Source organism: Epinephelus lanceolatus, chromosome 22 (genome assembly GCF_041903045.1).
Source record: "Epinephelus lanceolatus isolate andai-2023 chromosome 22, ASM4190304v1, whole genome shotgun sequence".
Taxonomy (NCBI): Eukaryota; Metazoa; Chordata; class Actinopteri; order Perciformes; family Serranidae; genus Epinephelus; species Epinephelus lanceolatus.
The window spans coordinates 19,520,242-19,545,917 of record NC_135755.1 but is presented as its reverse complement, the minus strand read 5'-3'; the positions used below and the strand labels follow the sequence as shown (position 1 = coordinate 19,545,917).

The 25,676-nt window shown below is 40.6% G+C and overlaps 1 protein-coding gene across 1 annotated transcript in view; it reads right to left on the bottom strand.

Moving 5' to 3' along the window:
• Positions 1 to 1,368: 1,368 nt before the first annotated feature.
• The window catches only part of LOC117246400 (uncharacterized), a 176,697-nt gene continuing 152,389 nt past the window's right edge, over positions 1,369 to 25,676 (bottom strand). The window contains exons 2-12 of the mRNA XM_078164114.1: positions 20,887 to 20,910; positions 20,619 to 20,781; positions 19,080 to 19,345; positions 18,833 to 18,972; positions 17,053 to 17,417; positions 14,420 to 15,141; positions 8,011 to 8,034; positions 7,743 to 7,905; positions 4,476 to 4,741; positions 4,234 to 4,373; positions 1,369 to 3,341 (exon numbers count right to left, since the gene is read on the bottom strand). Of these exons, the coding sequence (XP_078020240.1) occupies positions 2,922 to 3,341; positions 4,234 to 4,373; positions 4,476 to 4,741; positions 7,743 to 7,905; positions 8,011 to 8,034; positions 14,420 to 15,141; positions 17,053 to 17,417; positions 18,833 to 18,972; positions 19,080 to 19,345; positions 20,619 to 20,781; positions 20,887 to 20,910 (2,693 nt within the window). The 3' untranslated portion in view covers positions 1,369 to 2,921. The remainder of the gene's footprint in view (positions 3,342 to 4,233; positions 4,374 to 4,475; positions 4,742 to 7,742; positions 7,906 to 8,010; positions 8,035 to 14,419; positions 15,142 to 17,052; positions 17,418 to 18,832; positions 18,973 to 19,079; positions 19,346 to 20,618; positions 20,782 to 20,886; positions 20,911 to 25,676) is intronic.

Below are 25,676 nucleotides of genomic sequence, written 5' to 3'. Positions count from 1 at the left end.
CTGTTACTTCTACTGGCAAAGTTTGGATACAGCAGCCTCGGAAGAACGTTCATTTTAACTGCCTCTACTCTTGAAACTAAACTTGTGAATGGGATTAAATTCCACCTGACCATATCTGATTTTATTCTTGAAATTAATGAATCATAATTTATAGATTTCAACTGAGATAAGTCTTGAGGTAGGTCTGCTCCTAAATATTTCATGGATTTTGAAAGCCAATTAGATCTGAACCTTTCTCTAACAATTCGGTCCGGTACATAGTTAAATGTGTTGTCATGAGTGCTGAAAGGGATGCAGTGGGTTGTGTTAAATATATTAACACATCATCTGCAAATAATGCTATTTTCTGTTCATCTCCTTCAATGTCTATACCTTTTTATATTTTCATTTTGTTTTATCCATTGACTCAGAGGTTCCAAATAAATAGCAAATAGGAGAGGGCTAATTGAACAGCCTTGATGACACCCATGTTCTAGTGTGAAAGAATTTGAGAGATTTCCATTAATTTTAATCCTGGCTTTGGGTTTATTATGTATAGATTGTATGGTCTTGACAAATGTTTCATGAAAACTGAATCGCTCCAGCACCATTTATAAGAAATCCCACCTGACAGAGTCGAATGCTTTATCCGCATCCAGTCCCAATATTACTGCCTCTAATCATTTTTTGACGATGTTTTACATCACATGAAGTGTTCACCGAATACTGTCCTGTGTCTGTCTCTGTTTTATAAATCCGGTCTGGTCCTGATGTATTATATCTGGCAAAATTATATCTAAGCGTCTGGCTAGGATAGCAGTGAATAATCTGTAGTCTTGATTAAGAACACTAACTGGTCTGTAATTAGAGCACTCCATTTTGTCCTTTCCTTCTTTCAGAATAACTGAAATGCTTGGCTTCACTCCAAGAGTTTGGAATTTCTCCTTCTTTTAGCACCCAGTTAAATGCATTTTTTAATAGGGGGATCAATGGTTCCCTGAGGACTTTATAAAACTCTGAGGTGTATCCATCTGTGCCCGGAGCCTTGTTTGTCTTCAGCTTTGAAATCGGCGACTTTATTTCTTCTGATGTGATTTCCTTTATCAATGCTGAGTTTTGGTCCTCTGTCACTCTTGGTAAATTTAATGAATTTAACAATTGGAATACCTGATTTTTATTACTTATCTTTGGTTGAGAATATAGATTCTTGTAATATGTTTCAAAACATTTATGTAGAAAACCAGATAACTGGTTGCTCTGTGTTGTAGAGTGTAGATCAAAAAATGTATCAGGTGCTCTTGGAAAAAAAAAGGAGGGAAATCCAAAATACTGCAAACAGGACAAGAATCCAGGCACTCCAAAACAAAAATGAAAATGAGGAAGGAAAGATTAGATTAAAAAGCCTTTATTATAATGGCCAACTCATTAAAAAGCCAACATGTTTCGACCACTGTTGGTCTTCATCAGGACTGGAGAAACAGATGCACCAAGGTGTGGTTTCATCTATATAGCAGCAGCAGCCAATAAGAAACTATCACATGACACAGTTAATGACATGACAGGTGAAGCCAATGAACCACGATAATAAATCACAGAGAATGAGAAAACAAGAACAACACACAAAACATAACCAAACCAAACATCAATCAGACTTAATAAAATACCCATGAACCAGTATTAAACATATGTTCAAGATATGATGAATGAAGATATTAAACATAACAGAAACATTAAAGGAAACTTGTAAAGTCTATATCTTCATTAAGACCAGGATATTTTAATGCATCCAATTGATGAATCCAAAAAGCTTCCCTTTGGTTAAGTCTCTGTATTCTGTCACCGCCCCTAACCATAGGTTTAATGTGCTCAATGCCCTCAATGCGCAGTAAGGAGTCATTTGCATTGTGATATTCACTAAAATGCCTAGCCATGGGGTAGTCATGATTTTTAATTCTAATGGCATATTTATGCTCAGCTAGACGATCTCTCAGGCGTCTTATTAATTGCCGTTTGCTTTTTTAATCTATAGGCCAGCAGCTTTGTGGACTTGCGTCCTGCTTCGTAGTACCTCTGTTTCATGTATCATCATCATCAGCTTTTTTTGAATCTCCTGTGAACATTTACCAAATTAAGAGCCAAATGTTTCCCTCGAGAGTTGGTCAACCAAAACAGAGCTAAAAGGAAAGTGAACATTGGACTACTTGCATTCATCAGGTGTCCAGGAACAGTTGAATGAATGCTAATGTGTCTCAATCTCTGCTAAATGTGTAAATAGGAAATTATTTCTTCCTTGGGTTCTGCACCCAGGAGGTCATTTTTTATTTTTTATTTTTTTACAGAAACAAAAAAGTGTATTTTCTGTTTTCTTACAAAACATGTCTAAAATAATTTCTTTAAAAGACAGTGCAAAATTTTACAAACTACTTTTTCCGTACTTTACATCAGTCCCACAATCTGCAAGTTTATAAAAATGTCTTTACTTTTAATGGCATAAAGATATTAATCTCTGATAATGCAACTTGAAATCTCGAAAATCTTTTTTTTTGCTGACTTGCAGTGATGTACCCCAGAAAATTGTGACATCACAATGGGTGTGGTTACAGGTACAACAGGACACATTTCTAACACACTCAGGTGAAAAAGGCTTCAAACTTTACATGGCAGAGGGCAGTGAGACACCGCGTTTCAGCATAGTGTTAAGTTATTCTCCAACAATCCCATTTGTGATTATCATCAAATCATAATAACGTACAATCGTTCAATCGATATATATTCATTTAAGAAGGATTTTCTTTTGTTTACAGTAACAGCATGTCAGTATTGCATTTTTCCTTTCATATTCTCCACATCGAAAGAAGAAGCTTCATATCAAACACAGTGACTGAGACTGTTGGGCACAGAAACCTCAAACTGTAAATAGTTTGTAGTTTCACATTCTTATGTTACACGTCACCAACCAGCACATAGAGTGAAATAACCAGAAGACAGAGTGAGGTGAAGTGAGTGAGGTGGGAGAAATGGATCACATTTTCACCACTGTCAAATACGCTGCCACCACCCTTATCACAGCCCTCGCAAGTGGTGGTGAAGTTGAATGTGTGAAACGGGAATGCGGTTGTCCCAATGCCTGATGGTGATGTAGGACAGTTAAAGTTTAAGTCACTGTCCACTCCTGAGGAGATGTAGGTAACAAAGCCAAGTTCGCTGCCGCCAGTGATGTTGGTGATCCAGTCCTGGTACCGGGACACACGTGTGTAAACTCCAGGAGTCATAGCCTCGCCGCAGCCCTCACCAAAACTCACAACTCCAAACTGGATCCACACTGAATCGTTTTTGGTCACCAGTGGCCCCCCTGAGTCTCCCTGTGGAAAGAAACAGATAGTTGCAGGGATAGGATAGAGTATCCTTTAGTCTCAGTTCCATCATGAATCCTGTAATGATGTTTGGCAACTAGATAATTTTATAGAACATTATTTAAACCAATAAAATGCCCAGCTTGCCACCTATGTAGCTGGACGTTGATACGTGGTTGAGTTAAGGTTGTAACATCAGGTGACCAAAATTCAATGTAAAGACAATGTCTGATGCCAACGTCAATTTGACGTAGAGAACTGACAACAGAGGACATTGATATTTGGTTGGTTTTAAGTTGTGCTGTTAAGTAACCAGAATAATGACATTTAGTCATGAGGTATGGAGAACAAAACTCACCATCTGCAAAACGTCATAATGGTAGGGTCTAGACATTGTGAAATTCTAAACATTGTTAGACACTTAAAATATAATCAGCCTAATTTTCAGTGCAACCAAACTTTAACATATGTCTGATGTAAGAGTTGAACTTCTTTCTGATGTCATCTTTGTGTTTTCAGTCCATGGATAACTTTCTGATGTGTTTAGCTTATAAGACTCGCAACAAGCAAAAACAGCCTACATCAAAACCTAAAAAACAAGAAGTCAGAAATTTTAGCTAACAGTTCGTGCAACAGAGAATCAACAACAAAGCAACTGGTACAATCCATGAAAACTAAGGTAAGCTAATGCTAACATAACTAACAGTAATCTGAAGACTCAAGTGCGACTGAAATTAATACACGTTGGTTTCAGGTACTTAAGAGGTAAATTATCTGCCTTGAAAGTGAAACTGGAGGTGCATATTCTCAGGATATTGTTCTGCACCTTGCTGTAAAATTAATTTCACCCCTGGCTGTCGTCAAGGCATTACATATCAAATGCACAAACAGTGGTGGTCACCTGACATGCATCCCTCCCTCCAGTTGTGAACCCAGCACAGATCATGTTGTCTGTGAGGTGGCGATGGGTGCATTGGCACTCATTGTTTCCCACCACTGGTAAATTCACCTCCTGTAGGATGTCAGCTTGGGTAAATGAATCTAATGGGAGATATTTCAAAGGAACAATTGAATAAATAATACAATAGACACTACATGTGTATGCATCATTATGTGATAAAAGTGTTCAGTGTGTGAGCTTACTAGCCTGAGTAGAACCAAAACCAGTGACCCAGCTGCTAACCCCGGTGTGGAAAGTGCTCTCTGCGGAGGCCAAGCAGACCGGTTGTATGTAGTCCGTAAAATTCACTGGCGCCGACAGCCTCAGAAGACATATGTCGTTGTCATGGGTCAGAAATCTGTATGATGGATGGCACTGGATCCTGTCAAGTCGCCGTGACACTTCATTCAAGTTTGGACCTGACTGGCTGTGGCGGCCCAGGAACACTTCTGTCGTTGGAAGGTCATGTCTTCAGGACAAAGAAGAAAAATAGTAAAATTTTTACTATTCAGCATCCAGAATGCCTGTTCAGTTTTATAAGTGGGGGAGTGTTTGTGCTGAGATCATATCACAATGCAAACCAGACCACCTCCAGCTGTGGCAGGTAGATACTTCGCATCAATGAGCACTGCTTAAGGAAAGGTCTAATAATACTAAGTTTGAATTGATGGAGAAATCACATAATTAAATTTATAACATAACTAAATTTATCACAGTGTACCAAGGGTCCAAAGACTCTGGAGGGCTTTTTAAAGTGACACTTTAAATTTTGTAAATTTTTTAACCCTATGGGCCTGAACGACGCATAGTGCATCCAAATTCACACCTATTCTTCTCTATAGTTTTTCTCCGCGACTGTGTGTCATAGCGAGAAGCCACGCATATCACGTGAAACAGCGGAATTGTAGCTTTCTGACAAGACCAAGCACTTGTCAGTAGTCCGGTGTTTTCACAGCGGAAAAAAATGATAAAGTTACACTAAAATTATGTATAACAGAGCTTTCATACAGCTCTGCACACACATTACTCTTGGATGGATTACTCGTGAATGCAGGCTCGCACAGAAATGCCACGCATATCACATGAAAGCGCAGGACTAGAGCTTTCCAGTGATACCACACATCATTGTGCTGTCATCCCATCATGCTATAAATCCAGATTAATTGTCTACAAAATAAAAACCTGACGAATTTCTTTACAATCCATTATACAGATCTTGTTATCAGTCACTTCATATAGTGAGGAATATCGTATCTTACCACGTCTTAGGCTTGCGTATGTTTCTGCCTGTCTATCGACATTTGTAGTCCGGCTTTCAAGATGCAAACATCTCTATATTGTCCAGTTGACACTCCATCAAACTTTATATGACAAGACCAGCCACTTCACCTTTGCGCACCCAGACAACTGTAGCCTAATTATGCATGCATGACAGGGCTGTAGTCACCATATACATTGAGGGGGACATGTGTCCCCCCTTAATGCCCAAAATGCCCCTCCAATATATAACTGAAACTGAAAAACAACAACAAACTTTGTTTACTGCAAAGAAAGTGGCAAATATTATCTTGGAGGACATCATTGCACTTGGTTGACTATTTTCTGTGATCTTAGATGTAAATATTGCATGTTTCTTTCAGATAAAACACATTTTTGACTTGTGAATGAGTCAATGGAATTTCTTGCAATAATGAAAAAATACTGGCAATCATGTCCGCCTGGAACAAACCACATGTTTTGGACAGCTGTGAAGTGACAGAATGTCCCACCATCATGGTTCTTATATTGCCAGATTCCAGAGAGTCTCCCCTCTTCATATATAGCAGAATATGTCATTTTCCAACTTGCTATGGTGAGATACATGTAAAAATGTGAGAATTTAGTAACACAGATTTGTTTTTTTCATTGATATAAAAATTAATATAAAATACAGGCACATAGTAGGACATGAAATGATGGCAAATCTGGTTAGCCCAGATTGTCCTGAAAAAAACAAGATATAGCATGTGTATGTAGCCTTTATAATGACTGTGATACGAGCTTAAAAGTAAAGGCAGTAAAAATACCCCAAAAACGCCTAGGGCCCATAGGGTTAATTACTTGCTAGTGTATCCCCTTCTTAGCAAATAAATTCAAGTTTTGCCTCATCATTTGATTTTGTTTGGTTAAAGGTTCAGTGTGTAGGATTTAGGGGCATCTATTGGCAGAAGTGGTATAAAGTATTCATAACTATGTTTTCATTAGTTTATAGTAAGAATATGAAAATAAGAATCATTGGGTTTTTGTTACCTTAGAATGAGCCTACATCTATATATGGAATGGGTCCTTGCAGAGTGTGCCATGTTGTTCTACAGTAGCCCAGAATGGACAAACCAAACACTCCGTATGTTTACATGACATCAGAGAAAATCGATTCATTTTATTAGTCCGACTAAAACCGGACTTCTAAAATACATGCAAACATGCTAGTTCGACTCAAATCATACTAAATCAAATTTCTCAAATCAACTAACACACCCAGATAATGCAACTGGGAGTTGAATTACTCCTGCATGTATACAGTCAATCGGACTCGAACTGGCCAAGGCACTCAGCGCATGTTTCACGGTGTCCGCCCCGGGCATTGATCAGGATGTCGAAAGCATTAAATGCATAACAGAAGAAGAAGCTGGTCACAACGTGGCGAAATCTACATCCAGAGCATTTTGGACGGACTGTAAGGTTGTCCACCATGGTAACAGTTTGCTGCTAGCTAACCATAGCTAACTTGTTTGTCAGTTGTTTGGTCTGTGATAAAATAGGTTAACCAAAAAAAGGTCCCATACTAACAAGCTGAAAGGGGGCATATCGCCACCTATCATGGTGGAGTCGGACATTCTTTGGTCAATAAATTGATTCCATTCCTGTGCTTGTAAGGACAGTTGTCCAATCAAATGGCCTTGTCGAGCTAGCTCGACTTAACTCTACATGTAAACGTGCTGACTGACTCTAGATAGGGCCATTTGCGTTTTCATGTTTTCACGTCAGCCACCGTAGTTCTCCTACATGCTTGGCACATGGGAGAAGTTTGTAGTTCTGCTTCGTCACCACTAGATGCCACTAAATACACACCTGACCTTTTAGGCAGTTTTGAAACTATCCAAAGTGAATCAATATTAATTTTGATCTTCTTTTGTGCTTTTTCCACTGTAAATGTTAGTGGTGTGTTTGAGCTGTGGATACATGTAGGCTGTTATTTGTCGCAGGTGGAATGTAGACCCATAATTCTTAGCTCCAGCCATGTTGACAGGTGACAAAAGGCAATGTGCTGGACATTCTGTCCCTGATGTATGTATGTAAAGTCATGTCCCTATGTGAAGCAATGCTTAAAAATGTTTCTAGACTCATGTTGTGTATTGCCTATCTCTGATAAAAGCTAACAAACCAAATTCATAAAATGTATAAAAGAATTTGCAACAGTGATCCCTTACACTGTCAAGCAGTGAGCAGCCGTCAACACCCACTGGTTGTTAATCAGGGACCCTGAACAGTAGAGAGTGCCATGCGAGATTAAACTGACTTGCCAGGGCCAGCTTCCCGGAGATGCATTTTCACCTCCCACAATTCTGGAGTTTCTTACAGCTCGGCCACAAACTGACAGAAGAGAAGAGAGGGGAGTTAAACATGGAGTATAGGCAAGAAGTCGTACATAGCTGACGGGCAGAAACAAAACTTGTAATGCTGCTCTTGGGTGCTTACCTGGCCCATGCTGTGATTGACATCCTGAAATTTAAAACACAAAGAGACATGTTAAGTAAACTCAGTCAAGGTGAATCACATGATGACGGCATGCATTTGTGAGCACATACCAAAACCCAACAGGGTATGCGGAAATTTAACTGGGGCCTACTTCTAAAACTTTTGTGGGATCATCCCAAAATTGTGTTTTGTGTCATGAGATTCAATTTTTTTTCATCATACATATGTCAGGATAAGTAATGAGTAAGCAAGATTTAGCTCCAGAGATTTAAAAAGGACAGAGGCATTGGGCTCCCTAACCTCCGTCATTATTACTGGCTTCCAATATTTGTTACCTCGCTTTCTGGACCCACTTTCATCTTCAGCCTGATAGCCCAGATGTGACATCTATGGAGCTCCAATTTGAGCCCTACTCAACTAGACAACCAAGTTGTGCGTCATACCCTTAAAGTTTGGGCCCAGTTTAAGAAGTCCTTTGGCCACAGAGACTTCTTCCTTCGGAGCCCGGTTGCTTCCAATCATCTCTTTTCCCAATCTTGGTCTGACTCAGCTTTTTTGATTTGGCACAGGAAAGGCATCAGTTGGTTCAAAGACATGTTCAAAGATGGCTGCTTTGTCTCTTTTGATCTATCCGCACCGTTCAAACATACCTTGTTTTCTTGTAGAACCTGTTACCAATGCAAGTCACATGTTTCGTTCCTTAAATTCACTGTCTAGAGGTGCACTTTCTAAATTACAGAATGCCAATCATGTTCACCTCTAGACAGGATTATGGTAGCCTGGGAACAAGATCTGGGACCTATATTTGAGGACCAATGGGTCTCTATACTTTCAACAATACATAAATCCTCACTTTGTGCAACACATTGCTTATAGCAATTTAAGGTGGTCCATGGGGCCCACAAGGTTAAGCTGTCTAGCATCTGCCCTGATACAATTCCCACCTGTGACAAATACAAAAACAATGATGCCACCCTGATCCATATGTACTGGCTGTGCCCTCACTTGGAAACATTTTGGAAAGACATCTTTCATACCTAAAATCCTTAAAAAAAATAGTAGAACTAGACCCTTTTATTGTCTTATTTGGCATTGCTAGTGGAGACGATCCCAACCTGACACCAGCAGAGCCGTACAGTGACTTTTGCTCTACTCTTGGCCAGGCACGCCATCTTGCTCGAATGGAAGGAGTCTGCCCCACCCACATCTGGCCAGTGGCTTCAAGACGTAATGTCCTGCTTAAAATTAGAGATGCCAGTGGTTCAGAGAATTTTTTTTAAAAGACCTGGGGACCCTTTTTGTCTCATTTTCGTAACACCCAAACAACATCAGCTCTCAATGTGTTTTAGTTCAGCCCTTAAAAAAAAGGTAAAACCTGACTCCATGGATGTCGCTATTCTGTATATGAAGACGTGCCTCAGAAATATTTAAAGGAAGGATAAAAATTGGCAACAACAGGCGTTTGGGGGGAAGGGCTGTTGTATTACACTGCCTGGCCAAAAAAAAAGTCGCCACCCGGATTTAACTAAGCAAATAGGTACGAGCCTCCTATTGGATAATTACTGCATGGGCGATTATCTTTCAGCTGGCAACAAGTTATTTAACCCCAACTGGTGCAATGAGTTGCTTCTCATTTCCTAAACAACCATGTCGAAAGACACATCCCGTGGTCGTGGAAAAGATGTTAGTCTGTTTGAGAAGGGTCAAATCATTGGCATGCATCAAGCAGAGAAAACATTAAGGAGATTGCAGAAACTACTAAAATTGGGTTAAGAACTGTCCAACGCATTATTAAAAACTGGAAGGATAGTGGGGACCCATCGTCTTCGAGGAAGAAATGTGGCCGGAAAAAAATCCTCAATGATCGTGATCGGCAATCACTTAAACGTTTGGTGAGATCAAATCGAAGAAAAACAACAGTAGAACTCAGGGCTATGTTTAATAGTGAAAGTAAGAGCATTTCCACACGCACAATGCGAAGGGAACTCAAGGGATTGGGACTGAACAGCTGTGTAGCCTTAAGAAAACCACTAATCAGTGAGGCTAACCGGAAAAAAAGGCTTCAATTTGCTAGGGAGCATAAAGATTGGACTCTGGAGCAATGGAAGAAGGTCATGTGGTCTGATGAGTCCAGATTTACCCTGTTCCAGAGTGATGGGCGCATCAGGGTAAGAAGAGAGGCAGATGAAGTGATGCACCCATCATGCCTAGTGCCTACTGTACAAGCCTGTGGGGGCAGTGTTATGATCTGGGGTTGCTGCAGTTGGTCAGGTCTAGGTTCAGCAACAGTATGTGCTCAAAGAATGAGGTCAGCTGACTACCTGAATATACTGAATGACCAGGTTATTCCATCAATGGATTTTTTCTTCCCTGATGGCACGGGCATATTCCAAGATGACAATGCCAGGATTCATCGGGCTCAAATTGTGAAAGACTGGTTCAGGGAGCATGAGACATCATTTTCACACATGGATTGGCCACCACAGAGTCCAGACCTTAACCCCATTGAGAATCTTTGGGATGTGCTGGAGAAGGCTTTGCGCAGCGGTCAGACTCTACCATCATCAATGCAAGATCTTGGTGAAAAATTAATGTAACACTGGATGGAAATAAATCTTGTGACATTGCAGAAGCTTATCGAAACAATGCCACAGCGAATGCGTGCCGTAATCAAAGCTAAAGGCGGTCCAACAAAATATTAGAGTGTATGACCTTTTTTTTTGGTGGTGACTTTTTTTTTGGCCAGGCAGTGTATATAAGGTATTGCTATAATTGCCTCAGGGCCATGTCTGCTTTTGTTTGTTCTGCACACTAATGTCCACTGTGTGGCGCTGTTACCAGTTAATTTTAAAGTCTAGGTTCCATGTTTTTCACACGACTCAAGTATTAAAATCTGCACTGTTGTCAAACCCCAGTCATGGCTGACATGATGCTATACTTTTGACACTACCTTGACTTTCTCTAGGCATGCAGTGTCACATTACTCTCTGCTTATTGCTCTCGGTAAACACACAAACGAATTCAACACTGCAACTGCACAGTTGCACAACAGGACACTAAGGGCAAAAGGTCAATAGGAGAAAAATGCAAGTGCAAATACACTTGCCAAAAATTCTGTCCAACATGAAGTAGTCAAACCTCTTACCGCTGACTTTCACCTTGGGGTTAGTTGCCTAAATTTCTAAGAACCTGCTAGACTCCTTTGAGAGCAGTGAGACACATATTTTAAGGTTTGCCATGTACTCTGATAACAAAAAGATAAGATAAGATATTTCTAAAATGTTTCACAATACTTGACTGAACGCTCCACATAGTGCTATGGTTGAGAGGCCTTGTTTTGCTGCCCCATTAGGCCGTGAAACAATGGCTGATAGAGAAAATCTGATTCAGAATGATTTGGTTCTGCACTCTACTGATGTTCCACTTGCAGGTAACATTTCCAAACAGTAACTTGTAACTTAATTATTCTCTTTAATTAATCATAGTTTAAACTAGAGTGGAAAAGACAGGAAAGGTTTTTGAAATGAAGCACAGCTGATTACCAGCACTCTACTGACACTTTAGGGACTTTAATTGATTAGCTTTCAGTTTTCACAGTGGAGCTTTTATGAGGATTTTTTACAAAAAAAATTGGAGACTTATCTTGTTAATTTGGCTTTTAATTTGGGTTAATTTTACTGGTATTCAGTTTTGTTGCATTGTGATCAAGTTTTGTTTATTTTTCTCTCACTTATTGCTATAACTATTATTGCTTTTTTTCCTCCTTTTTTTCAATTGTTTATTTTCATCTTATCGTGTCATGTTAAGCACTTTATGCTGCATCTTCTTATGAAATGTGCTACATAAATACAGTTATCATTATTTAAGTTTAATCACTTTTTTGATTACATTATAAAATCAGTGATTTAGCTTTTTTTAGTTGAAATATTTGCTCTGTAATTTGGAGGACATATTTAAAGATCAGCTATTGAAGTCCCACTTTATTTTGACCCTGTCAGGGTGACCCTTTTTCCCCCTTATACAGCAAACTGTGGAAAAGTGTTTCTGATATGAAAAAGATGGTCATCACTTTGAGGTACATGGCTGAACTGCAGAGTGAGTGGTTAGTATAATGTATTCATATTACAGGCAGGGTGCCACATGGGTCCTTACACAGTAACCACATAGAAAAATCTTACTTTAGAGCCCTTAAAGTCCTACAAAAGTAGCATGATAATCTCATCCACCTTTTCATATGAGGCAAGAAATTAATAAAGGAAAAAGTAATATCATAAAGAAAAATTAATCCGCTTTCTTACCTTTGGATGAGAGAATGATCATCACAGTAAGACCACACAGAAACTGGTAAAGAGCCATTTTTACTGTGCCTCCTTCTCTTTGTCCTCAATGTTAAATACCATGTTCCTTACACTCTGCTCCACCCACAGTTCCATACCTTCTATTAAAACATCATTTGTTCTGACTTCCCCGACATAACATGTCATGCTCTAAGAAGCTCTGCATGAGACAATAAGACAAAGCACGAAGTCAAACATGTTTGTCTTGATGCCTGTGATGTATCTGCATACTAAGTACACACACCTGTGTACTACAGGAGAATAGAGTTACCGTAACATTTAGTAAGAGGTGAATTTCCCACAACTCCTTCAAAGGTCATAATCATCGATATGGTCCTAAAATAATATCACCATATTTAAAGATATTTTTGCAATAACGATATCCTTGACAATATGACTAATTAGTGAAAAAAATATTTTATTATTCATAAAAAACATTGAATTGCAACATAATAAGTGATATAGTTTCATGCTTTGTCTTTAAATATTCAGTAAAAACTAAACAAAAATGATCTTATTTCTTTAGTTTGTGAACAACAGTAACTCAGAGTGAGATTCAGATTCTGTATACAATACTAATAGTTCAACAAAATAAAATCTACCACAAATTACACATTTAAACAGCTCCCAAATACAAAAAAAAGCTGTACCCTATGATCTATATATATATAAATCAACAGGTGAATTCCTTATCTTTTAGCAAAATCCTAAATGATTGAGTTGTTTTTTTACCACCTGGACTTTTATGTTCTGCCATTTCTCCTCTTATCATCACGCTGTAGCCTGTGAAGAGCTGTCATGCTGTGATAACTATTGCACATTCACACATAAGTAGTTTTTTGTCGAGTTGCAAGCATCACATAAGTTTACAGTATTAAAGGTTTATGACAAAATCACTTGATGACACTGACTCCTGTGTGTGCACTGTGAAAAAGGACAGGGAGAGATGCTGTGCTGCTGCCAGAGGAGCCGCTGAATGAGTTCCCTCTGAGCAGTAACTCACTAAAAGAGTCTGAGAAGTCCGGGGCTGTTCATAAAACATTCAGGACGCCACAGTTTGTTCCACACTACTGAAGCTATTCCTCTTTTTGGAACTACCACAGAGTTGGTAGTAGTCTTGTTTTCAGCCATGCTTGTTGTTACCGTGGGTAACAGTATGATGTCAATATGTCAACAAGTCGAAATATTGTGTGATATGAATTTTTCATATTCTATTAAAAATTATACCGGTATTATCATGAACCCTAACCCAGTCGCACACTGGTGGCCAAGTTATCATACATGGTGCCACCTACTACTCAGTAACCATTCACACACACTCACACGGATGGAACAGCCATCGTGAGCAAATTCCGTGGACACTTCAACATGCAGAGCTGGGAATCGAACTGCCAATCTTCTGATTAGTGGACGACCTGCTCTACCTCTGAGCCACAGCTGCCCAATACTTCAGTTTATTTGTTGACAATATTTTGTATTTAATCTGAGTCTACAGAGTTAGTTATTAAAGTTATTAAATAGATATTGTGGGGTAAAAAGTACATTATTCCCTTCTGAGATGTAGTGGAGTAGAAGTATAAAGTAACAGAAAATAGAAATAGTAATGAACTATACAGTTTTGAGGGTTACTTATAATTAAGTAAATCTCCATTATCAATGTTATACAAGTAATAAATACTTTTGTTTTGACGTGCTCATTTAACATCTTAATGCTTTCCTATGTAAAAACAATTAAATAATATAGCCACAAGCAGCAGTTCCGGGGTTCAAGCTTGCATGCAGCTTTAATGGCTTGAACCCCTAATAATAATAACGATAATAAAACAGGACAAAAACAAAAGGGTTTCAGCCCTTCAGGCTTGAAACCTTAATTAACCTCTGATAATTCAATGTAAAATCCCAAAAATCCTCTTTTTGCCGACGTGCAGTGTTTTGTTTTGTTGTTTTTTTTTTGCTGACAATAAACCTTTAGTAATGCATTTTTCCTTTCATATTCTCTACATTGAAAGAAGAAGCCTCAAACCTCAAACTGTAAATAGCTTGTAGTTTCACATTCTGATGTTATAAGTCACCAACCAGCCCATAGAGTGAAATCACCAGAAGACAGAGTGAGCTAAAGTGAGTGGATGTTGTGTTAAGCAGGAATGTTGAGGTTGTGGTGCTAGTGGGTGTTGTGGTAGTTGTTGTGGTAGTGTGCATTGTGCTGGTTGTTGTGGTAGTGGGCTTTGTGCTGGTTGTTGTGGTAGTGGGTGTTGTGTTGATTGTGGGAGTGGGTGTTGTCCTGGTTTTGGTGGTAGCGGGCATTGTTGTGGTTGTTATGGAAGTGGGCGTTGTACTGGTTGTTGTGGTGGTGGGTGTTGTGCTGGTTGTGGTAGTGGGTGTTGTCCTGGTTTTGGTGGTAGCGGGCATTGTTCTGATTGTTGTGGTAGTGGGCATTGTGCTGGTTGTTGTTCTGGTGGGTGTTGTGCTGGTTGTGGTAGTGGGTATTGTACTGGTCGTTGTGGTGGTGGGTGTTGAGCTGGTTGTGGTAGTGAGCCTTGTGCTGGTTAATGTGGTTGTGGGCATTGTGCTGGTTGTGGTGGTGGGCGTTGTGCTGGTTGTCGTAGTGGGCATTGTGCTTGTTGTTGTGGTAGTGGGTGTCGCGGCGGTTGTTGTGGTGGTGGGTGTTGTGCTGGTTGTGGTAGTGAGCTTTGTGCTGCTTAATGTGGTAGTGGGCATTGTGCTGGTTGTGGAAGTGGGTGTTGTGCTGGTTGTTGTGGTAGGTGTTGTGCTGGTTGTGGTGGTGGGCGTTGTGCTGGTTGTGGTAGTGAGCTTTGTGCTGCTCAATGTGGTAGTGGGCATTGTGCTGGTTGTGGAAGTTGGCGTTGTGCTGGTTGTAGTGGTAGTGGGTGTTTTGCTGGTTGTGGTGGTGGGTGTTGTGCCGGTAGTTGTGGTAGTGGGCATTGTCCTGGTTTTGGTGGTAGTGGGCATTGTGCTGGATGTTGTCATGGTGGGTGTTGTGCTGGTTATGGTAGTGGGCATTGTACTGGTTGCTGTGTTGGTAGGTGTTGTGCTGGTTGTGGTAGTGAGCCTTGTGCTGGTTAATGTGGTAGTGAGCATTGTGCTGGTTGTTGTAATGGGTGCTGTGCTGGTTGTTATGGTTGTGAGTGTTGTCCTGGTTTTGGTGGTAGCGGGCATTGTGCTGGTCATTGTGGTGGTGCGTGTTGAGCTGGTTGTGGTAGCGGGCGTTGTGCTGGTTGTTGTGGTAGTGGGCGTCGCGGTGGTTGTTGTGGTGGTGGGTGTTGAGATGGCTGTGGTAGTGGGTACTGTGCTGGTTTTGATGGTAGTGGGCATTGTGCTGGTTGTTGTGGTAGTGGGCACTGTCCTGGTTTTGGTGGTAGCGGGCATTGTTCTGGTTACTGTGGTAGTGGGTGTTGTGCTGGTTGTTGTTGTGGTGGGTGTTGTGCTGGTTGTGGTAGTGGGTGATGTACTGGTTGCTGTGTTGGTAGGTGTTGTGCTGGTTGTGGTAGTGAGCCTTGTGCTGGTTAATGTGGTTGTGGGCATTGTCCTGGTTTTGGTTGTAGTAGGCATTATCCTGGATGTTATGGTAGTGGGTGTTGTACTGGTTTTGGCAGCCACGGGCATTGTTCTAGTTGTTGTGGTAGCGAGCATTGTCCTAGTTACTGTGGTAGTGCTGGTCATTGTGGTGGTGGGTGTTGAGCTGGTTGTGGTAGTGGATGCTATGCTGGTCGTTGTGGTGGTGGGTGTTGTGCTGGTCATTGTGGTAGCGGGCATTGTTCTAGTTAGTGTGGTAGTGGGTGTCGTGCTGGTTGTGGTAGTGGGCGCTGTGCTGGTCATTGTGGTGGTGGGTATTGTGCTGGTTGTGGTGGTGGGCATTGTGCTGGTCATTGTGGTGGTGGGTATTGTGCTGGTTGTGGTGGTGGGCGTTGTGCTGGTCATTGTGGTAGCGGGTATTGTTCTAGTTAGTGTGGTAGTGGGTGTTGTGCTGGTTGTGGTAGAGGGTGTTGTCCTGGTTTTGGCGGTCGCGGGCATTGTTCTAGTTGTTGTGGTAGCTGACATTGTCCTAATTATTGTGGTAGTGGGTGTTGTGCTGGTTGTTGTGGTGGTGGATGTTGAGCTGGTTGTGGTAGTGGGCACTGTGCTGGTCGTTGTGGTGGTGGGTATTGTGCTGGTTGTGGTGGAGGGTGCTGTGCTGGTTGTGGTAGTGGGCGTTGTCCTGGTTGTGGTGGTAGCGGGCATTGTTGCTGTTGTTGTGAGCGTTGTGCTGGTCGTTGTGGTGGTGGGCATTGTGCTGCTGGTGGTGGTGGGTGCTGTGCTGGTTGTGGTAGTGGGCGTTGTCCTGGTTGTGGTGGTAGCGGGCATTGTTGCTGTTGTTGTGAGCGTTGTGCTGGTCGTTGTGGTGGTGGGTTTTGTGCTGGTTGTGGTTGTGGGCATTGTGCTGCTGGTGGTGGTGGGTGTTGTGCTGGTTGTGGTAGTGAGCATTGTCCTGGTTTTGGTGGTAGTGGGCTTTGTTGTAGTTGCTGTGAGCATTGTGCTGGTCATTGTGGTGGTGGGTGTTGTGCTGGCTGTGATAGTGGGTGTTGTGCTGGTCGTTGTGGTGGTGGGTTTTGTGCTGGTTGTGGGCATTGTGCTGGTTGTTGTGGTAGTGGGCGTCATGTTGGACTTGGTGGTAGTAGGCATTGTGCTTGTTGTTGTGGTAGTAGGCGTCGCAGTGGTGGTTGTTGTGGTGGTGGGTGCTTTGCTGGTTTTGGTAGTGGCCGTTGTGCTGGTTGTTGTGGTAGTGGGTGTTGTTCTGGTTGTTGTAGTACTGGGCGTTGTGGTGGTTGCGGCAATGCCTGATGGTGATGTAGGACAGTTAAAGTTTAAGTCACTGTCCACTCCTGAGGAGATGTAGGTAACAAAGCCAGGTTCGCTGCTGCCAATGATGTTTCTGATCCAGTCTTGGTACCGGGATACACGTGTGTAACCTCCAGGACTCATAGGCCTGGCGCAGCCCTCACCAAAACTCACAACTCCAATCTGGATCCACATTGAATCTTTTTTGGTCACCAGTGGCCCCCCTGAGTCTCCCTGTGACAAGAAACAGATAGTTGCAGGGATAGGATAGATTATCTTTTAGTCTCAGTTCCATCATGAATCCTGTAATGATGTTTGGCAACTGTGAAAGTCTGATCTCCTTGGAAATGATTTTATAGAATACCATTTAAACCAATAAAGTGCCCAGCTGGCCACCTATGTAGCTGGACATGGATATGTGGTTAAATTAAGGTTGTGACGAGGGGTGACCAAAATTCAGTGTAAAGACAATGCCTAATGCCAATGTCAATTTGATGTAAAGAACTGACAACAGACAATATTGATATTTTGTTGGTTTTTATGTTGTGCTGTTAGGTAACCAAAATCTAGCGTCTTGCAAACATCTCACGCCAACAACATCTTGATGTAGAATTATTAGAATTATTTAGTCATGAGGTATGGAAAACAAAACTCAGCATCTGCAAAACTTCATAATGGTAGGATCCAAACATTGTGAAATTCTAAACATTGTTAGACATTTAAAATAATCAGTCTAATATTCAGTGCAACCAAAATTAATATACACCGATCAGCCAAAACATTAAAACCACTGGCGGGTGAAGTGAATAACATTGATCATCCTGTTATAGTGTAGTGTTCCATTGGGAAACCTTGGGACATGGCATTCATGTAAATGCTATCTGATGCGCTCCGCCCACCAAAACACTGTTGCAGACCAAGTAAACCCCCTTATGACAATGGTACTTGTTGATGGCAGTGCCCCCCAGCAGGACAATGCACCATGCCACACTACAAAAACTGCTCAGGAATGATCCCAGAAATGGGACAAAGGGTCAAGGTGTTGACCTGGCCTCCAAATACCCCAGATCTCAATCTGATCGAACTTTTTAGGGACGTGCTTGTACCCCAGAGGTACCCCCGATCCATGGTGGGTCCTTCTTGGACCAGACTTGGCTCTGACCTGTCAAGGCATGAACACCGGGTGTCTTATAGTGTCTAGCACTAACACGCTGGCTTCAGAGCTTTTGGGTCCTGTGGGTTGTGGAGTAACAGGATGTCCCACAGATGTTTGATCAGACTGGGATTTGGGGAATTTGGAGGCAAGGTCAATGCCTTGAGGTCTTTGTCATTTTCCTCGGGCTACTCCTGAGCAGTTTTTAGCCAGAAATTTTAGCTAACAGTGCTTGCAACAAAGAATCAGCAACAAAACAATGGTAAAATCCATGAAAGCTAAGGTAAGCTAATGCTAACATAACTAACGGTATCCAAAGACTCAAGTGAGACAGTTGAATGAAGACAAGCTAGTAAAAAGGTGCAGCATGTGCCCTGAAACTGAAACTGGAATTACATATTCTTAAGACATTGTTCTGCACCTTGCTGTAAAACTAATTTCACCCCTGGCTGTCGTCAAGGCATTACATAACAAATGCACAAACAGTGGTGGTCACCTGACATGCATCCTTCCCTCCAGCTTTGAGCCCAGCACAGATCATGTTGTCTGTGAGGTGGCGATGGGTGCATTGGCACTCATTGTTTCCCACCACTGGTAAATTCACCTCCTGCAGGATGTTGGCTTGGGTAAATGAATCTAATGGGAGATATTTCAAAGGTACACTTGAAATTGGTGTGCAATAAAAGACATGACACATCTGTCTGTGTCCTTATGTGACAAAAGTGTTCAGTGTGTGAGCTTACCAGCCTGAGTAGAACCAAAACCAGTGACCCAGCTGCTAACCCCGGTGTGGAAAGTGCTCTCTGCGGAGGCCAAGCAGACCGGTTGTATGTAGTCCGTAAAATTCACCGGCGCCGACAGCTTCAGAAGACATATGTCGTTGTTTTTGGTCAGAAATTCATATGATGGATGGCACTGGATCCTGTCAAGTCGCCGTGACACTTCATTCAAGTTTGGACCTGACTGGCTGTGGCGGCCCAGGAACACTTCTGTAGTTTGAAGGTCATCTCTTAAGGACAAAAAAGAAAAAGAGTCAATTTTTTACTGTTCGGCATCCAGAGTGCCTGTTCAGTATTACAAATTGGGGAATGTTAGTACTTTGGGCTCCATAATGGCTGTGTGATACTAACAATATCAATATCTTAATATGTCTGATCAAATACCTCAATATCTGTTTTGTAGGGTTGACTATTGGAGCTTTCACAGAATATTTACATAATAACATTTTTTTTTATAAAGAATCATCAATAATGTGGAAATAATGACTGACAGCTAGATTGGTCTTGTGAGTTCAGAAGATTACATCACTTTATTGTAATGCAAACTTTAAAACCAGGAAGAGACAACAATATTACGATATCTAAAATCTAAGGCGTTATCAAGTCTCATATCAGGATATTGATAAAATATTGATTTTATTTTGCCTCATCAGTTGATTTTGTTTGGTTATAGGCACAGTGGTAGGATTTAGAGGCATCTGTTGGCAGAAATATTATATGCTATTTATAATTATGTTTTCAGTAGTTTACTGTAAAACTTATTTAATATCTCTGACTATTATTTGGTTAAATCATTGAAATCAACAGGCCTAGTTTTGGGAAAGGGCTTTAATTCCTTTCACACAAAACTGTTGCCCAGCAAAGATCAGGAAAAACAATCAAATTGTTTATCTAAGGCAGTGTCAATACTGTTGTGACTTGTTTAAAAATCAGGCTTCAGATAACATATCTCTTATGAATTATTCATTTGATCTATCTCCGACAGACAGCACATCAGAGTGTCATTTATGGCACTCGAGGATTACCGCACCCGCCATACCGACAAAACACCACTTTGTCCTGTTAAAATAATACTCACAACTTTAATTTTTATGAAATACCCTTTTGATTCTTTTGATCTGAGGACTCTTACTGACTAGAGGAATATGAATAACTTATCGGGTAATCAAGGAATGGACACATAATTTGAGGTAGCAAACAACCCGGTTTTATACATCTGAAGAACTTATATTAAAAAAAAAAAAAAACAGACCAGGGGTCTAATTGAGATAAGTGTTTTTTTGTCAAAAAATGCTGATACCATGTTAATCTTCAAATACTTTAATCACATAGATGTTAATCAAATCATTCTGTCCCTGATGTATGTATGTAAAGTAATGTACCTGTGTGAAGTAATGCTTGAAAATGTTTCTTGACTTATGTTGTGTATTGCCTATCTCCGTTAAAAGCTAACAAACCAAATTCATAAAATGTATAAAAGAATTTGCAACAGTGATCCCTTACACTGTCAAGCAGTGAGCAGCCGTCAACACCCACTGGTTGTTAATCAGGGACCCTGAACAGTAGTTAGTGCCGTTCGAGATTAAACTGACTTGCCAGGGCCAGCTTCCCGGAGATGCATTTTCACCTCCCACAATTCTGGAGTTTCTTACAGCTCGGCCACAAACTGACAGAAGAGAAGAGAGGGGAGTTAAACATGGAGTATAGGCAAGAAGTCGTACATAGCTGACGGGCAGAAACAAAACTTGTAATGCTGCTCTTGGGTGCTTACCTGGCCCATGCTGTGATTGACATCCTGAAATTTAAAACACAAAGAGACATGTTAAGTAAACTCAGTCAAGGTGAATCACATGATGAGGGCATGCATTTGTGAGCACATACCAAAACCCAACAGGATATGCGGAAATTTAACTGGGGCCTACTTCTAAAACTTTTGTGGGATCATCGTGTGTCAGGAGATTCAACTTTTTTCATCATACATATGTCAGGATAAGAGGCCATGAGTAAGCAAGATTTTGCATTGGGCTCCCTAATCTCCGTCATTAGTACAGGGGGGGGGGGGGGGGGGGCATTTTACATTGTATAAATCAGCTTAGCAGCTAGTGGACTTTCCCTCTACTCATATAAAACCAGGGACAACAGCAACATTTAACAAAGGTAATGTTACAAAATTCGGCTCCATTACAACTCACAAGGTTCACTGACAAAACAACAAAACAACTGTCTTATACTAAACAAGTTTTCCAAACAAATGTAACGTGCTAACGTTATTAGCACAAGCCTATGGCATTTTACATTGTATGAATTAGCCTAGCGATGAGCGGAGATTTCCTCTGCTCATATGAAGCCAGGATGAATCCCGAAGTATAAATCTCTAAAGGATAAATGACACACAAGACTTAAAATGCTTTTTTTGTGGAGGCTTTATTGTCTCCACAATTTATTGTTTATCTGTGAAATGAAAGTAAATAAATGCTTCGTTTCCACTGAGGGAAATGGTTTCAGCTTACAAAAATAGACAGGAGGTCTGCGTCGCTGGGACGGGGAGGTGCACGTCAGGGTTGGGAACAAGATGTGGGACCTATATCTGAGGACCAATAGGTCTCTATTCTTTCAACAATACATACATTGTCACTTTGCGCAAGACATTGCTTATAGCAATTTAAGGTGGTCCATAGGGCCCACATGTCTTGAGCTTAAGCTGTCTAGAATTTATGCTGATACACTGTACTGTTCTACTGTAGGTTGAGAGTGAAGTCAGACGTGGAAAGACAGGGATATATATATAATGATGTTAATATTTCTAAAACTTTTCAGAATACTTGACTCCACATAGTGCTATGGTTGAAAGGCCTTGTTTTGCTGCCCCACAAGGCCGTGAAACAACGGCTGATAGAAGATCATTGGAGAAAATCTGATTCAGAATAATTTGGCTCTGCACTCTACTGATGTTCCGCTTGCAGGTAACATTTCCAAACAGTAACTTGCATAATTATTCTCTTTAATTAATCATAGTTTATTTAGAGGAGTGGAAAAGACAGAGAGAGTTTTCGAAATGAAGCACAGCTGATTACCAGCACTCTACTGACACTTTAGGGACTTTAATTGATTAGCTTTCACATTTCACACTGGAGCTTTTATGAAGATTTTTTACAAAAGAAATTAGAGACTTATCTTGTTAGTTTGGCTTTTAATTTGGGTTAATTTTACTGGTATTAAATTTTGTTGTATTGTGACCAAGTTTTATTTATTTTTCTCTCACTTATTGCTATAACTATAACTAACTTTGTTTTTTTTTCTCCTTTTTTTTAAATTATTAATGTTTATTTTTATCTTATGCTGCATCTTCTCATGAAATGTGCTACATAAATACAGTTATTATCATTTAAGTTAGTATTTTTGATTACATCATAAAATCAGGAATTTTGCGGTTTTTACTTGAAATATTTGCTCTGTAATCTGATGAACATATTTAAAGATCAGCTATTAAAGTCCCCCTTTTTTCACTCATACAACAAACTGTGGAAAAGCGTTTCTGATATGAAAAAGATGGTCATCACTTTGAGGTACATGGCTGAACTGCAGAGTGAGTGGTTAGTGTAATGTATTCACATTACAGGCACGGTGCCACAGGGGGCCTTACACAGTAACCACATAGAAAAATCTTACTTTAGAGCCCTTTAAAGGAGACCTATTATGCTTTTTGGGATTTTTATTCTTCTTTAGTGTGTTATATAGCATTTTCTGCCTCTATAAGGTCTGCTAAGTAAAACAAAAAAAGTCCAGGCTAAAGGGAATTCTGTCTCCCCACATACACACAGTTCCTGAGCTGCCTGAAACAGTTCATTTGAATTTCCCACCTTTATTTCCGCGAAGTTATTTCCTACAATGTGCAATTAGCATGGCACGCAGTGCCCGCCTGCTGCCCACTGAGCCGCACCCCCGAAACACCTGCTCCAAGCGGAGGTGGAGGAACAAAGAAGTGGTTGGAATTTATTTTTGATACAATTCCTCCACAATACAACCCAGACATTTTATTCTGTTCCCTTTATTTTCCTGAGGACTGCTTCACAAACTGGCGACGGATTAGTGATGGATTTTCACTGCAGTTACTCCTTAAAGATGGGGACGTTCACTTTGTTGGACAAATCTGGAGATTCAGGATTACAACCTGTAAGTATGCTTTATGAGTTGTGAATTTGAAAACAAACTGGGAAGCTGCAACCGAGTGTGGAGTAGATGGCTGTAGGAGCTAACGTTAGGCTGTATACCCGGTGCTTAGCTATAGGTCTTGGCTAACCGGCTAACCAAAGCTGTGGTTTTAAAATGCTTTTGCTACTTGGCGTACAGTAAGTTACACTGCTAGTCTCAGTAAGATGAATTTAACGATTAAATTGTGGAGAATCTAACAGAGCTAACAATGTGTAGCATGTCCATATTGACAAAAGTTTCAACATGTCTATCTGTGACGCCCGATCTGAGCAGCTAACTGCCGTTAGCTCGAGGGATTAGCGGACAGGCAGCAATCAGACCTGCATTTATTTGTTAAAATGTGTGGCTGTACTCGGAGTTTGATTGTGAATCGGCTTTTATCGTGCATTTTATGGAAAATGTGCAATGTGTTTTTTTACTTGGAGCTCTGTTACATGGAGGCCGTTCACAGTAGCGTTACTAAACATTGTAGTTAGTCTGAGTTATACAGCTGAGGAGGTATTTGTGTGATGAAAGGACGTTGTGTGTGTCTGTCTCTACATGTGTTTGAATACGTATGTTTGGTCCGCTGATTTTACACGGAGGGGACAACACTGTTTAACGTTTTAGATGTTGACTATGGATGGATACCGAAATGTGGTACTAAATTAGCCCCGGGACTAAATTATAAAAGAGTGTAGTTCTTTTATCATACAGTTTTTACTATAACATCAGATAAGTTAGTTATTATGTTACAGCTGAAATATAAGACGGCTACAAAATAAAAACTTAACACTGTGAAACATCCTGCTCCAGTGTTCATCGCAAAGCTGCCTCCGAGTTTATCGGTTCGTGTTTCTTCACTCAAATTGATAATGGTGGACGGTCGCCGTCGTTAGCTTAGCCTCTGTTGTTTTGCGGTAGCCTCCGGAGGTAAAGTCAGGTAAGGTAAGGGGAGTGAGGTTTTTGAGATATGTTTTAAGCGTTGCACCAATCACAACAGACTGAGTGAGCTGACCAATCAGAGCAGACTGGGTTGCTAGGGAGGCGGGACATAAGCCCAAACACAGCGTTTCAGATGGAGGTGCTGCAGCAATGAGCAGTGCAATTTTACATATTTATATCAATATGACCCTGTAAATAAGCACAATAGGTCTCCTTTAAGACCCACAAAAGTAGCATGATAGTCTCATCCACCTTTAATATGAGCCAAGAAATTAAAAAAGAAAAAGTAATATTATAAAGAAAAATTAAACTGGCTTTCTTACCTTTTGATGACAGAATGATCATCACAGTGAGACCACACAGAAGCCGGTAAAGAGACATTTTCACTGTGCCTCCTTGTCTTTGTTCTCACATTAAATACTATGGTCATTACACTCAGCTCCACCCATTGTGTCATACCTGCCATTAAAGCATCATTTGTTCTTCCCGTGGATTGACTTCCATGACATATAATAAGTCATGCTTTAGGAGGCTCTGCAGGAGACAATAAGACAAAGTATCAAGTCAAACATGTTTGTCTTAATATTCAGTAAAAACTAAACAAAAACAATCTCTCGTTTCTTTAGTTTGTAAACAACAACAGTAACTCAGAGTGACATTCAGATTCTGTATACAATATTAATAGTTCAACAAAATAAAATCTACCACAAATTACACATTTAAACAGTTTCCAAATACAAAAAATGTACCCTGGGATCTATATATATAAATCAACAGGTGAATTCCTTCTTTTAGTAAAATCCTAAATGATTGAGCTCTGCCATTTCTCCTCTAATCATCACGCTGTAACCTGTGACGAGTTGCGAGCATCACATATGTAGGTTTACATTACCAAAGGTTTATGACAAAATCACTTGACGACACTGACTCCCATGTGCGCACGGCGAGAGAGAAGAGGGAGAGACGCTGTGCTGCTGCCAGAGGAGCCGCTGAATGAGTTCCCTCTGAGCAGTAACTCACTAAAAGAGTCTGAGAAGTCCGGGGCTGTTCATAAAACATTCAGGACGCCACAGTTTATTCCACACTACTGAAGCTGCTCCTCTTTTTGGAACCACCGCAGAGTCGGTAATAATTTCGCTTTCAGCCATGCTTGTTGTTGCCGTGGGTAACAGTGTGATGTCAATATGTTAACAAGTCGAAATATTGTGAGTATCTTTCTATCTTTCTTTATTTTTCATATGATATTAAAAATTATACCAGCATTATCGTGAACAATATGGTATGGTACACCTCTAATTAGTGCAGCAAAATAATTTGCGGGGTCCATTGTATTTATTTTCTACTTGCCATCAGCAACTCCAAGATAAATAGATGGCTTCTGGTTCAGTTAATGTAAGAGGCTAAAAGATTCACACAAACACTTTA